This window comes from Cuculus canorus, chromosome 5 (genome assembly GCF_017976375.1).
Source record: "Cuculus canorus isolate bCucCan1 chromosome 5, bCucCan1.pri, whole genome shotgun sequence".
NCBI classification, from domain to species: Eukaryota; Metazoa; Chordata; class Aves; order Cuculiformes; family Cuculidae; genus Cuculus; species Cuculus canorus.
The window spans coordinates 15,076,327-15,091,514 of NC_071405.1; the positions used below are offsets into that span (position 1 = coordinate 15,076,327).

Below are 15,188 nucleotides of genomic sequence, written 5' to 3' on the forward strand. Positions count from 1 at the left end.
GAACAACAACCAAAGAGAATCAAAACTAATTAAAATAATAATTCAAAAGAGACACTTCTCCCAAAGATATTATAACAGAACAATAAAAGAAGTTGCTATGCAAACATGGCATATTTTATCGAAGGCAGCGTTTATCTATTCAGAACCCTGTAGACTGGAAATCAAAATCAGAAGGGGGCAAAAAATTGTTTCCAGTCTATAGAAAATGATGACATTTCTAGACATGAGGAGGAATTTCTTTACTATGAGAGTGGGGAGGCAGTGGCCCAGGTTGCCCAGGGAACTCGTGGCTGCCAAATCCCTGGAGGTGTTCAAGGCCAAGCAGGATGGGGCCTTCGGCAGCCTGATCCAGTGGGACGTGTCCTTGCCCATGGCAGGGAGGTTGAAACTGGATGATCTTCAAGGTCCCTTCCAACCCAAACTATTCTATGATTCTGTGATTTAAATATAGGAAGGAAAAAAAAAGTGAAAAAACCCAACATACCAATGGTAGATTTCCATAAACACATTTCGAGGACAGAAAGGCCAGACAACTGTCAAACCAGCCAATAAGAGAAATCAGACAATATTACTAACGGATTCAACAAGTTGGGAAAAAATAAAGCATACTACTGAGCCATTTCTCAGTGCCAACTCAAATCATGGCCACAGTCTGGCATTAGGTGAGGTATTATATAGCGCTCCCCATTACCAGATCCCAACAAAAACAAGACTTAACAAAGGCAATCATGAGATTTCAATAAAATGTTGAGAATCCAAGAATAATGCATTTTTTCCTTACTTACAGAACTATAACAAAAATATTTAAAGATTAAATTTATAGGTTTTATTTTTAAATTAGTATTATTTTTATAAGGTAATAACAGAAAAAATATAAGAATTTAAAAATCATGAAAAAAAATCATGCACACTGGAAGTACAAAAATGCAGGAATTAGAAGTCTAAAAGCCTGCAGCACTGGAAATGACCAGAAAGTGATCCACGGCAACTAAACATGCTTGTTCAAAAAGCCAGTATTTGCCAAAAGTGAGAAAAATAGTCCCACTAAGGGTACTGGAGAAGTGTGTAGGATCCAAACTACATTAATTGTTTTGGAAATGAGCTACAGGCCATACATTTTAAACAAAGCTGCTCCTGCATGTTAACTTAACCATAAAGAATAATCTAAGCAATACAGCAAACTGTGAGATGCAACTGCTTTGTATTTTAGTTAAAAAATAATAAGATGAAATAATCAATCCCCAGACTCCATTCTGTATTAGCAAACATTTAAACAACCTAAATCTCAGTTACTCCGGGTATTTAAATACAGTTACACACCTTCCCTGAGTAAGACTATACTAAGACTGCTAAGAATAAAAGTTTACTACCTCTCTTTTCCAATCAGTTTTCCAAAGCAGAGCCATATGTGAATATGCATCACTCTGGTTGAATGATAGCACAAATTTCCTTCACCTGATTATACATCAGCTGTTTAAACTCAGACTGGCTTCTACAACAGTTTAAATTCAAGTATATAACTTTTTATAGTGAGCAAGTGAGTAAAAACCACCCTCTGATTCTGTTCTGCTGACTGAGCCACAGAAGCGGTAACCCTGCAAGTGGGTTCAACTTAATCATAGTATCTTCCTTCTTCTAGTTTTATACTCTTCTCTCTCGTAAATAGAATGAATTTTCTAAACCATGGATATGCAGAATCGTGCCAATCTGAAAGTCAGTACTTAGAAGGGGATCATGCATCTACCGAAAACTGCGTCATGTCACTAATCTGGTGTTTATTATGAGCAACTGTATTGAAAACTCTCTGGGTGAATAATTGCCTAGCAGCATCATTTTTGCATATAAGATCATCACTAACAAAAATTAAAATTAACTTTTACACCTCACTGCCTCAAAACGTCTTTAGAGGAAGGTATTTAAAAATTTACATTGGATTAATGACATTCATTTGTGCAATAAAAGCATGAAAAAGAGTATATGAAACAACTTGAAATACCAAATATTTTTTACTAAACAGGTAGGCAAGTTGATATTTAAACAGTAATCTAGCAATTCGATATGGATCAGTATTCAAATGAAGGAGAAATTTCACTTCTCAAAAATTCCTTTGTAGTGTTAGAAAGATGGCAAGGTTTACAGCAGTGGAAAATATTGTACCAGTTCACTTTCTTTATGTTCCAAACTCTTCCTGGTTTCTACTGCTAAACACAGGGACTGCTAAACACAGGAACCTATCAACTACATAACCCCTTCAGAAACAGAAAAAAACTTTAAACAGCCTTTCTGTTGCAGTTACAGTCAATATGAACATTAATACATCTTAGTCTATGTGAAATGAATTTGGCTTTCATTTCAAACTCCCTTCAAGAAGGAAAAAACCCCAAACCAGTCAGTGCCTGAATTACAAGACAATGTAGCTAGATTAGGTGCATCCAAATACTTCATAGAAGGTTGACCCACCACACGTAGCCACCATGGGAAAGTTTTGAATGGCATGTTTCCACTTCCTGTAAACCATTCAAAACATGGACACCTGGATAAGGCAGTTACAGTTAACACAGAAAGCTGGAACTCTGCCTTACAGAGCTCTACAATGCTGCAAATCATCCCAACTTCTCTGTAAGGATATCATGTTGCACATCTTAAAATGCTTGCAGTAGCCCATTTTGCATTATTGGCCAGTGGGCGAGACATGGGCAGTTTCCTTAAATTCAGAAATGTCAAACAAAATCATGTTATCTCAATACTTTGGTTTTAACACCTTTACTGGAAGAAGACTAATGCAGCTCTTGGCTTAACTGCAGAAAAATACCTCGATCAATACACAACAGAGCAGTACAAATTCGGCATACCCAAAGGCACCCACACCATGAGAAAGAAGCAAAAGAAGTAAAGAACTGAACAGCAATTCTGAAGAGGTTTCCATGTGATAGGGAGAAGAAACAGAAAAAAGTTGCAGAAAAAATGAGATTTGATGATAAATAGTCCTACTCTTTGATTCATGGACAATACCTGGTTACATAATTTCCAACTCTGAAGAAAAACAAATTTGTTCAGTGTACACTTGATTTCCACCCAAAATAACTCAAACAGATTCTAAAAACGCACAGGGAATTATAGGAACCAAATACCTACGTGCAGACAAAACACATCTTAAATGCAACTCCCAATCTGTACAGTTTTTGTAAAAGCCAGTTCGAAAATCGGTACAGTCAATAAAGCATATTTAGATACAAAAAACCTAACAACATACTTCAAGAAAACGCTTACAATAAATGTTTTGCTGGTCATTTAAAAACAGTTCTCTCTTCAATTTAGCAGCTAAAATGAGTCATAATAGCCTTCAGTGTAAATAAATATACCAAATGCTCTGTTAACAACTTACAAGTCTGTCAACAATAACTGCTACCTCACACAAATCTATCTAGTGCTGAAAAGCCAAGCCACAGGTTGATTCCACTGAAAGCAATGACAGTGGTTTGAAGCCTATTAGAAGAACAATTCTAAAAGAAAGGATCATGCTAGAGAGATTTATATTCTGAATTTGAAAAAAAGGATTCTTTGATTCTGCAGTTCATATTTCTTTAAAAGAAAATACAACACAACATAGTTAACGCAGGAATTCGGTATCCGCCTTGTAGACCTGCTTTTGCGTGCACAAAGCAGGAGCTTTACACATTTCCTCACATAAATTAGCATGTAGATTGGGATCAAATACATGTAAGGTTACAACATTTTGTTACGTGACATCAGTGCAAGTCCAAGCCTTTATAAAAAGGCTTTTCTGCCATCTTTAATCCTAATTCTTTAGCAATTATTAAACTAGTACATCATGGGTATTTAATGAAGTTTCTCTGCAATGACTCATTCTTCCCAGGATTATCATGATTCTTTCTTAAGCATCCTCTTTATTCCAATGAATATCTAAACATTTTTGTCCAGAATCAACCCTTATTGTTTCAAGATGTAAGGCAACTCTTCCACAACTTCTTTTTTATGCACATACATGCCTTTTACATTTTCTTGTCATCAGCAAATAAAGATACATTTAGGTACCTACTTTTGTCCTATCCCCTTGTTTACCCAGTCTTGAAAAAAATCCATTAAACCTCCGATGTATTTGCTAGGACAATTTTCAGTGCACTGATCAGCAAAGCCTTCAGTGATGTTTAGCTCCAACCACATCCAGCACTTCATACAGAAAAGTTGCCACTCACCATGAAAACTACCCAGGAGCTCCTATTTTGAAAACTGACAGGCAAAACTCTCATTATGGAGAAATAAGTTTTTTTTAACAAGTGAAAACTTTGTACCACAAGACGAGGAGAACTAGAAATCCAAATTACTGCCAGAATATACGAAGCACAAAGGAAGTTATTAGAATCATAGAATCATTTGGGTTGGAAGGGACATTAAAGATCACCCAGTTCCAAGCCCCCTTCTGTGGGCAAGGACACCTCTCGCTAGATCAGGCTGCTCAAAGCTCCATCCCATCTGGCCTTGAAACCTCCAGAGATAGGGCAGCCACAACTTCCCTGACCAACCTGTGCCAGTGTTTCACCACTCTCATAGTGAAATTCCTCCTTATGTCTAGTCTAAATAATATAAATAATAGTAGAAATAAATGATTATTATTCTCTATTCTTATATACAAGAGCCTCTGAAAAGATTCATATATGTCATAGAATCACAGAATCATAGAATCACTAGGTTGGAAGGGACCAACTGGGTCATCGAGTCCAACCATTCCTAACACTTCCTAAACCACGCCCCTCAGCACCTCGTCCATCCGTCCCTTAAACACCTCCAGGGATGGTGACTCAACCACCTCCCTGGGCAGCTTCTGCCAGTGCCCAATGACCCTTTCCGTGAAAAATCTTTTCCTGACGTCCAGCCTGAACCTCCCCTGGCGGAGCTTGAGGCCATTACCCCTTGTCCTGTCCCCTGTCACTTGAGAGCTCCCTCCTCTCCACAACCTCCTTTCAGGTAATTGTAGAGAGCAATAAGGTCTCCCCTCAGCCTCCTCTTCTCCAGGCTAAACAACCCCAGCTCTCCCAACCGCTTCTCATAAGACTTGTTCTCCAGCCCCCTCACCAGCTTCGTTGCTCTTCTCCGGACACGTGCCAGAGCCTCAACATCCTTTGTGTGGTGAAGGGCCTATGTGTCACAATAGGATATAAAATGTTATTTCTAATCTGATTAATTTAAAGTATATTTCAATTTCCTTACTAGATAAATTTGCCGAGTCCCACAGCGGCAAGCCATAGGAAATGCTTTGAATGTAGCAGAATACAAGGCAGGGATATCTTGGAAAGCCATATTTTCTCATTACCTTCTCTTTCACTGGTCTCCTGCATACTTGTACAGTAACTTCAGAGAAGCACAGAAGCTCTCTGAGAGGGACGACCACCTGTTGTCTTCGATCAAGCTTAGCACAACTCCAACATTGAACTTTCCCATCTATTAAAATCAGCAAGCTTTTCACTAGATCCTTCGTTGCCTCGTCTACCCTGGTTTTGATCACTTTTCTATTAAAGATAGAAACCTATGCTGGTCATACATACCCTAATGCTGTGTAAGGATCCAAATTAGACTCAGAGGTAGAAGTTTGTGATTTTTTTTTTTTTTTTTTGTATCTACAGCAGGATAAGAAAAGGATTTCTGCACTTAATTGATCGATTGATTAAATGTGGACCCACCCTTCTACAGAGGACATACACTAGAAATTGAATGCAAATTCTTGATATTAGACTAGTTCTACTGCAGTACTCAACATCAGGAATTTGTCAGTTAATTCTCCACTATTTAGAACAACTCAGTTGTTTTACCTCACCTGCAATTTTGCAGGTTCGTAGCAACATCCTGCAATTAAAAGAAATTGAATTTTCTTCCCTAAAATACCAGGCACAAACACTGTTTTTCATAAAGCTCCATTCTGGCAACCAGGTTTCCATAGTATCAAGAGACTAAAAAAAGCCAACAAGCTTCAGAGAAATTAATTTTAATATAACGTCTCCTGGAAATCTCCAAACTGTACCTTAAAAATCGCATTTATTTATATGGTGTTATTAGCCTTAATATGTAACCTTAACACCTAAGAGATAGAAATGGAAGAGTTGGATTATTCTTGTATTACTTGAACAGAGGATAGAAACATTTGCAAGAGTGAAGACTGTCCATAGCTATGCTTTATGTGAAGCACTGGATGGCCAAGATGGCCGTATGCCACTTGAGGGCTTCTACGTGGCCAAGAATTGGCTATTTATAATAAGCAGCTTAGCTTTAAACAGATTTGCTCTATTTAGAGGATTTTGTAGTAAGAAGTCAGGGAACACTGGTTTTCATATTCACGAAGAGTCAAAAAGCTCCCTATGGATAGCTCCACACTCCACACAGAGTCCCGCGAGCCTCAGTAGGATCCCTCAGAACAGAAATGTTAGCAAACTTCTCTTAAAGATATTGTGGCATCTAAGTCACAATGTCTTAAAACTGATAACACAGAACTGAATGGACACAGAACTGGTTCTGACTGTTGCTGCCATTATCACCAAGATTCCTTCTGAATCCTTCTCTCAAAAAAGCATCAAAATAAGTTCTCAGTATCAAATCAGTATTTGTTACATTTCCAGAAAACAAGATAAATATCTCCATTTCCTCTGGCACCTTGGGATTACAAGCCCAGCACACATTCCACGTAGAATCAAGGCTAAAGGAAAATAATTCCCAGTTTTGCTAACAGCCTGTTTTTTTACATCTGACAACAGCAAAGTAATTTCATTTTTGTCTGTCTTTCAGGCGTATTTCATAGTGTATTATTTGCTTCGGTGTGAATAACTGAGTTCTGGCAAGAATAAAATCCTTTTTTGTCTGCCCATTTCCATCTATGCCAAAAAGGTAACAGTGTTATTAATGTATTTTTAGAATTAAACAAGATTGGTCCACCTTTTTTATGATCACACTGAGCACATTTGGAATACCATCACTTCCTACAGGTTAAAGGCTGCATTTAAACAGATAAAAATAACAATCCAAAATAATTGCCATTTTTCTACAGTGGTTTTGTGCAGGTCCAAAGCACTCTGAAAGCACAATAATCTCATTCAGCTGCCATCACCCACTAAAAACATAAACTAAGAAAAAACCCACTCAAACCCAAACCCTAATTCACTGAGTTTAAGTAGAAAGTAGGCAAAACACTTTTCTGTCAAATGAAAAATTAATCCAGTTTGTCAGAGGCTGCACACATACACCAGATTGTTCAACACTTAGAATGACAGAATGATAGAATAGTTTGGGTTGGAAGGGACCTTAAAGATCATTGAGTTCCAACCCCACTGGATCAGGCTGCCCAAGGCCCCATCCAACCTGGCCTTGAAGACCTCCAGGATGGGGCAGCCACAGCTTCCCTGGGCAACCTGTGCCAGTGCCTCACCACCTTCATAGTGAAGAAATTCTTCCTATGTCTAGTCTAACTCTCCCCCTCTCCAGTTTATACCCATTTCCCCTTGTCCTATCACCACAAGCCTTTGTGAACAGCCCCTCCCCAGCTTTCTTGTAGCCCCTTCAGGTACTGGAAGGTCTCTATAAGCTCTCCTCAGAGTCTTCTCCAGGCTGAACAACCACAACTGTCTTAGCCTGTCCTAATACAAGAGGTGCTCCAGCCCTCGGATCATCTTTGCAGACTCCTCTGGACCCATTCCAACAGTTCCATATCCTTCTTATGTTGAGGATTCCAGAACTGGACACAATACTCTAGATGAGGTCACAATATATTACATGTAGACTTTGTCTATATTATATACCAACATTACATATCTCTCTCTATATGTTTTGAAACATACTGCAACAAAACTCTTGCAGTTTCAGTAAGTTAAAAAGATGGAAGAGTATTTATTGTATGGTCAAACCAAAATCCCAGCCAGATGCTGTCTAGGAACAGAACAGCTCAGAATGCACTGCAATGAGCCTGGCTGTTGTCCTTAGTGTTCAAAAGGGGAGGCTCACTGCACAGAAAGGAGGAGCAGCCAAATTGGCAACAAAAAAAGCCTAACACAAGGCAGTAAACTAGAGTAAACCTTTTTCTTTTGGTCCACAAAAGGGCCTGAGAGCTGAAGACAACACAGAGAAATGTGAGAATATTGGGGTTTTCCTTTCCTCCTCCTACACACAATATTGGGGAAGCTCTTTCTAAGTACTGCATTGAGCTGGCATCCAGACTTTTGGGAGGACACTAGCAAACTTTCAGACAATAGCCACAAAAAAATTGCAATGTGATTATCCATGTTATTAAGCAAGCTAACAAAGCCTTAGTTGTTTCTGATAAAGAACAAATATCATGATTCCCATGTAGGTGCGTGGAAAAAAACCCTTAGGTTTATAGCCAGTGGCAGAAGCTAACAAGGCTGACACTTGAAATAAGAGAAAATTCAGTTACTGGGTAAATAATGAAGATTACCTAAGGATGGGAAGGTTTCTCAATTGCTAAAAGGATTTAAATCAGTATCAGATGGCTTTGTAAAACCACTAATTCATTCGCCATTGAATACAAATGTAAGACATAACATTGGTATGCCTGCCAAAAATATTCATAATGACTATAGTCAAAGTTACGACAAAGTTAAAAGCTGGCTTTCCAGATCAGTTTTGAAGTTTGTATTAAGTTTTTACTGGAGTTAAACAAAAATCTAGCCTAGAGCTAAATATGAACCTTAAGTTATTTGTGTGTGTGTATTAAACAAAAAAATCCAAATATTTTCAATGTCTCCCTAAATGCTTATTGCTACTTCCTACAGTCAGAGGACAGATATCTTTTTCTAATACAATGATAAAACAATGCTGTCTCTAAACAAAATGATGCCTATTTTCCACTTATCACACTACTTAAAGAAAAGTTTGTACTAGTAAATTCTATAAGCTCTTGAGGATAAATACATACAGGCAGTTTTACTACAGACACTTTGCATATTTAGTACAAGTACCAACCAAACTGTTCTGCAGCAAAATGATGAGATTTCTCCATTAGTGTCCCTGGTTTTAATCCTTAGATCAAACCTTGAATTTTGCCTCTTTTTCTTTTCCTTTTTTTTTTTTTTTTTATTTTTCAATGGATAATACACTGGTTTTATCTAGTTGACATTTTAACTGGAATGTAAATAAGCAGCCATCCTATTCTGAAGACAAAAACTTCAATTTAGCTGGAAAAATAGGTGATTTTATGGCACAGTAATGCAAACTGCAATGCCTCATTTAGAGAAAAAATGCATTATTCTGGTAAAGTATTGCAGAATTAGTTTCACATTCTAAGTACGATACTATTACATCATTGTTTGAAATGAGATATGCTCTGTGGCAGATGAAAGATCCCCACAGATCACATCATGCAACAACTGCAAAACAACTGCACATTCATAGGTACAACTGTAACAAATAGTTAATAATCCACACATGTCCTACTGCAATGGATCTCTTTCTTTAAAGATGATTATACCTGGCTAGGTCACCAAAGCAAATTTCAAAAGAAAACACAGCCTCAGACCCCAAGAATTCTCTAAGTCATATTGTAAAGCAGCACTCTCCGAACAGCAGTATTCAATGACTCCTATATTTATGCTTAGTTTGAATAAACAAAGGTAACAAAAGGTTACACACATAGAGATTATCCATAAATGAGAGATTTAAAATCAGAGCTAATATATTTCTTGCAAATGTTTCAAGTAACAAATTGAATCAGTTTATGGTTCAATTTCTTCTGATCAAGCATTCAACAACGTGAATAAGTCTAGTATAGAAATCCAGTCACCCTGATGAATTAACAAGGACCTACATGGGTTTAGAATTGGTGTATACTTTAATCATGGGTGTAGTTTTTTAAATCCTCTTCTAACGGAAATCATAATTTTCAGGTTGGGTAACATGTTCACTTAGATGCTGTTTTTCTTTTGTCCTTTAAACAGGGCAGATATCAAGATTCAAGAAAACATCACTCAAAGGTGTGAAAAATAGCAAACAGTGCAAGCTACACAATCTCTCTCAGTTATAACAATCAAGTTATAAACATATTTAATTTCTAATTATTTAGCAAAGCTAAGAAAAATTACATGAATTGTCAAGTGTGGAATTGCTGACACAAGCCTCTAGCTAACTCTTTCAGCTCTAAAACTACTCATGCACTTTCCCAATACATTTTACTTGTGTTCTGTCCAGAAAAGCCAGTAAGCCCATACAAGTTGTATCACAAAACCTATGACTGAAGCTAGGAGAAAAAACGTAGGTGGCTAGAAATTTCTATGAAGAGTCTATGAGCATTAATTCCACGGGAAAGTTTAACACTAAACTCTTAAGTCTCAGGTTGGAGAAATCCGTATCACGTGGCTTTTCAGAAAAACTACAAACTTGATAAAAACTCAGTCAAATGAAACCAAACCTCTTACAACTAATACCTCTTCTGTTTACCTGCTGAAACAGGACAACACCTTTTATTCTCTTCCTATATAGAACTTCTATTTATTCTGCTCAACACACGTCATCTTCAACAATGAATTACTTTAGTATGTGTGGTAGCTGCTGTTGAAGTTTTGCCACCTTCAGAAGATCCAGAGACCATCATTACACGTGAAGAAATGATGCCTTCTCTTCACCTACAATCATGATCTTTCCTGCTTCCAAGGAAAGGATCTATCCACGTGTCAAACCTGTCTTTCCACAGTGAGGAGTAAATGAAAAGCTTCCCCTTATCTCCATGAACCCAAGACACCAAACCTCCTTGAGCAATACTGAAACATCTGCTCCCCATTGCATACTGCTCTCTGCCAAGCTGGACTCTTGCTTCTCTAAAGTCTGACGCTTACCGCAAGTGTTATAAATAGGACTAATTAGGATCCTAGTTGCCCATTAACTCTTTTATTATTCGTGTGACATTTATGATAAATGCATTATATTACTTACAAATGGCTGAGGTGGCACTTAGACACAGCAGCGTAAACTTACGAGTCATAGGAGAAATCATTTAACAATAAGACAGACTAACTACACCAGCTACGATAACCACTAGCTACAACGTATATAGTACATTTAGTTCTTGGTTCAACACCAGAAATAAAGTAGTCATTCCTAGAAGTTCAGTCATTTATATTCCGAGAGCAGTATCTTTTGCATGAGTGCAAACGTCTTCAAAGCTGGCTTTCTATAGCTATAGAGTATTGTGCACCGCACAGGCAGTTCATAAAACAGAAAAAAAACCAACTCTGTCTTTCTCCAACATAAAACCCTTCAACAATAGCAAAGCTGTGATTTCTTAGGATTACCATATCCTCTTAATTAAGCTGCAAAATTCAGAACAGAATAACACAATGAACGTAAATTAGACAGAAATGGATTTGACTTGCATGTAACAACTGCTTCTTTCAGAATTAATTACAAATATGCTGGACTGTGTAGAGTACATATTAATGTCCTGATTCAGCAATATATGTGCACTTTTAACTGCTCTTTTAAGCTAAAGCTAGAAATAAATTTTCTGGACAATTAATTATAATTCTTCCATTTGCCAGAAAACCACTAAAGCTTTCCGCAGAATCAGTTATCCCAGACTTCCTGCATCCCTTCAGAGATCTTAAAAAATTCCATATGCATAGATATCATTCTGTAATCTTCTCCATTAAATTACACATCATTCACCATCAAGTCTATCTGTGATATCAGGCAGTACAGACTATTCATACTTCCTACAGATTAAAAGACCAACAAGAAATCAACTTCTAAAAATAAAACATTGTTTAAAAAATATCCACATCAATAATCATAGTTTTAAAAGCATTCTTGCACAGAGTACATACGAGCACAATTTCTAAGCTATTGTTTTATAATTTGCTAAATGCTCATTCTTAAGTAAACAAACAGTAAGAAAAATGTACTTTGAAGACACAGGTAAAAATGCACATCTATTTACTTTAGAAGTCTGCAAAGCCTGTTCTTTCATTGTTATAATGCGAAGATGTGAAGCAAGTATTTAAATTCCATCACCATGAGAGTTCAATGCACACAACAAATAAAAGCTGCCTATTATATCCTCCCCAGAATGTAAAGGCCAGCTCTGCAGCAATAAGTGTTGCAGTACCAGTAAATGCTTTAACAAAACACATATGTGACTGAAGAAGAAAAAATAAAATAGAATAAAATAAAATAAAATAAAATAAAATAAAATAAAATAAAATAAATCAATAGATCTTGCAGACAAGATCTGGTCAATCCATCCCGAAAGACCAATTTTCAAACACCTAGTTTTACAGTTTTACAGCATCTCTTTGCTGGTCATGAAAGGTTGTGGAAGGAAGAGGAAGAAAATCCCAAATCACAATTTGGTTGCAAACTGCCCAGTAACACTAAAAAGGAGTACCAACAATTGCAACGAAACCTAAAATACCAAACAAAATTCCACCAAAATATAAAACGTGAAGACATTTTTGGTATGAATGATAAGAGCTTCTAAATATATCCTTTTTATAAAGTAGTTTGCATTGCAATCACATCCATTGCTTATTTTTTCTATGATTGTATTTACAGTGCACTGTTGGAAATATTTAATTTCAAACTGAAATAATTGCTTTATTCTCTGTGGTTTCTAAACAGCACTACACCACTGGTGATTCTGACTGCAGAAGTAGTTGCATAAAAAGTCGCTAATTTTGGTGACTCTACAAATATTTAGAAGATCACAGAATTTAGAGCCTACAATAAATATTAAAATTAATTTAAATTTTTATTAACTAATACAGAGAAAAAGAAAAACCCCTAGATTTCTTCAATAGTGTATTCCCAATTAAAAAAAAAAAAATAGCAAATTTGCAGCCAACCTGAACTTTGTTCTTTCGATCTGCTTTCCTAAATGCTGCATAAGAGTCTAAAATAGATCAAGTGAAGTACATTATTGGTATTAGTCTCCTGAACTTCAGAAGCATCTCACACTTCTTCCCAATTTGCAAAGGGAACATCAGTATTTCCCCAACAGAGCACTGAGAATCAAATTGCAGGATCTCCTACCTCGATCAAAAAGTCTCCAGTTCTCAGGCCAGCTTGCCATGCTACTCCCCCTTCATCCACAGATTCCAAGTACTGCAAAGCAGGAAAGGCTGGAGTTGGGGTGAATTCTTCGATTGGTGTGTCAGCTTTAAAAATAAACACCACATTAAAAAAAGAAAGTTATGGAGTGCTTGCAAATACCACTTGACTAAAGGCCTTTTATTGGCCACTCAAACTGATGGTTAAAAAATGGTGGGTGCTAAAAGTAAAGAGGACTCTGCCTCCAAGGATATCAAGATGCTGGGAACAGAGTGCAATCTCTCTGCAATAGCAATCCACAGGTCTTCAATTCAGAGAGAAAAATACATGCTTCTTTACTGACACAAACCAAATCAAGCTGTATGAGGCAATAGCTGGATTCTGAGTATTCCAGGATATTCAGTATTACTTCAACTAACCCTTTTGTATGCCTGGCAAAATGCTTGTAACTCTGGCAACATACAACTAAAAATGAATTATGTACTGGAGCCAGAGGAGAGCATCCAGCCAAACTGGGGGGATGGAGTGGGTAGGGAAGGATGAAAAAGATCAAACTGATTTGTTTTTTCTTCCAGATTTACATGTATATTACTAAGAAGATAACAAAAGAAATCACTTTTTTTTTTTTAGGAAAGGAGGCACAAACAGGCCTTGTAACAGCCCTGTCTTTATGTCACGTACACATACAAGCAGAAAAGTCCTTGGGTCTTTCACCTGAGGTGCCCTCACTGCTCTGGAGAAAATTTGGGAATGATTGTTGGGCTCACAGAGAGGGAGTAACCTCTGCTCGGTGCACAGGGAACTCATGCCAGTGCGTTAGCTAAAAGATTGCACTATTGGCTTTCCTAGCAGAAGTCCACAAATCTTTATTCAGCTAAAATTAGAAAAGCCTTTACAAGACTGAAAATTTATGGTGGCACTGATTTAGAGGTGAGGGAACAAGGAGAGCAAAAATGATGTCCCAAGAATGAAGAAAGGGAATAATTTTCATGCTCAAGCAAGGCAAGGGAGAACCCACGTAAAATGAGGGGGAGCAAGAGATGGGACATACCATCATACATATTTTTTTTAAATACAAAAGGAGCAAACTGGACTGAAAGTTAAAAAGCAAAGCATTAAATAGAATGCTTTTTTTAACTCTTAAGAATGCCATTATTATAGGCATTAGCCTACAGAAAAGTAACATGCAATTTAACATATGAACAGCTTTTAAAATGAGCACACTACAGGCCATGCAACATACGTGCAGCTTCTGAATATATAAAAAAAGATCATATTTTCATACTAAAACTGCACCAATGTCACCTTGCAGAAGATCCACACCTATTTTAAACAAAACATCACTCTCTTGTCTATTTCTATTCACAGACCTATTTAAACAGACTGACATTTAAAATAAAGAAGCAGGTTTTATAAGGAAAGCAGGTTTCCCATAGTTAGGTAAACTGCATAGCAAAACAGATTAACGACAAAATTTTACATATACTGACACAATAAAAATACAGACAAAACTTTAACCCCCCAAAACAATTATACAGTGCTTCTCCTATGTAAAAATGCAAACTGCTTCAGACAGAAGCCACTAAAATCTGTCTGAGTAGTATAGCATACAGAGAATCCTGTTGTCTAGCAACCAAGTGCACCAAGAATAATTCTTGCTTATATTCAGAGATGTATAAATTTCTTCATGCCAGTGCACATCTCACACACACACACACAGAAGCACATACCTTTTGCCCCTCTGAGCACAAATCCAAATCCTTCATTGTCTTTTTTCTGCAGGACCACTGCCTTTTCTTCTATTATGCAGTCACTGTAGAGAGAATTCCGAGGATAGCGACCATTATTACATCCCTTCATCACCACTGTAGTAGCTGCTCCTCCAGTGTGCAGGTTCATCATCATCACAGCCCGTTAATCAAATAATATTGCAGTAACCAAGCATGGGAAAATATAGAACAAATAGTAGCGAGAGGAAGACAAAGACTGAGCTTGATGATAAAAGAGAACATGACAAAGCAACTTAAAGGGAATAAAAAAGGCAGAGAGGAAACAGAAAGAAGAAGAAATCATGCATGGTGGTTTGTGTTCTATATGAATGACTGAATGAACATGTGATCATGTAATCTGTG

General features: G+C 37.1%; 1 protein-coding gene across 11 annotated transcripts in view; it reads right to left on the reverse strand.

The window, feature by feature from the left end:
* SHANK2 (SH3 and multiple ankyrin repeat domains 2) overlaps positions 1–15,188 on the reverse strand; it is a 369,360-nt gene that overhangs the window by 131,007 nt on the left and 223,165 nt on the right. For all 11 annotated transcript variants that reach the window (XM_054067527.1, XM_054067524.1, XM_054067526.1 and 8 more), the window contains 2 exons: positions 14,787–14,869; positions 13,039–13,163 (listed from right to left, as the gene is read on the reverse strand). In XM_054067527.1, coding sequence (XP_053923502.1) covers positions 13,039–13,163; positions 14,787–14,869 — 208 coding nt within the window. The remainder of the gene's footprint in view (positions 1–13,038; positions 13,164–14,786; positions 14,870–15,188) is intronic.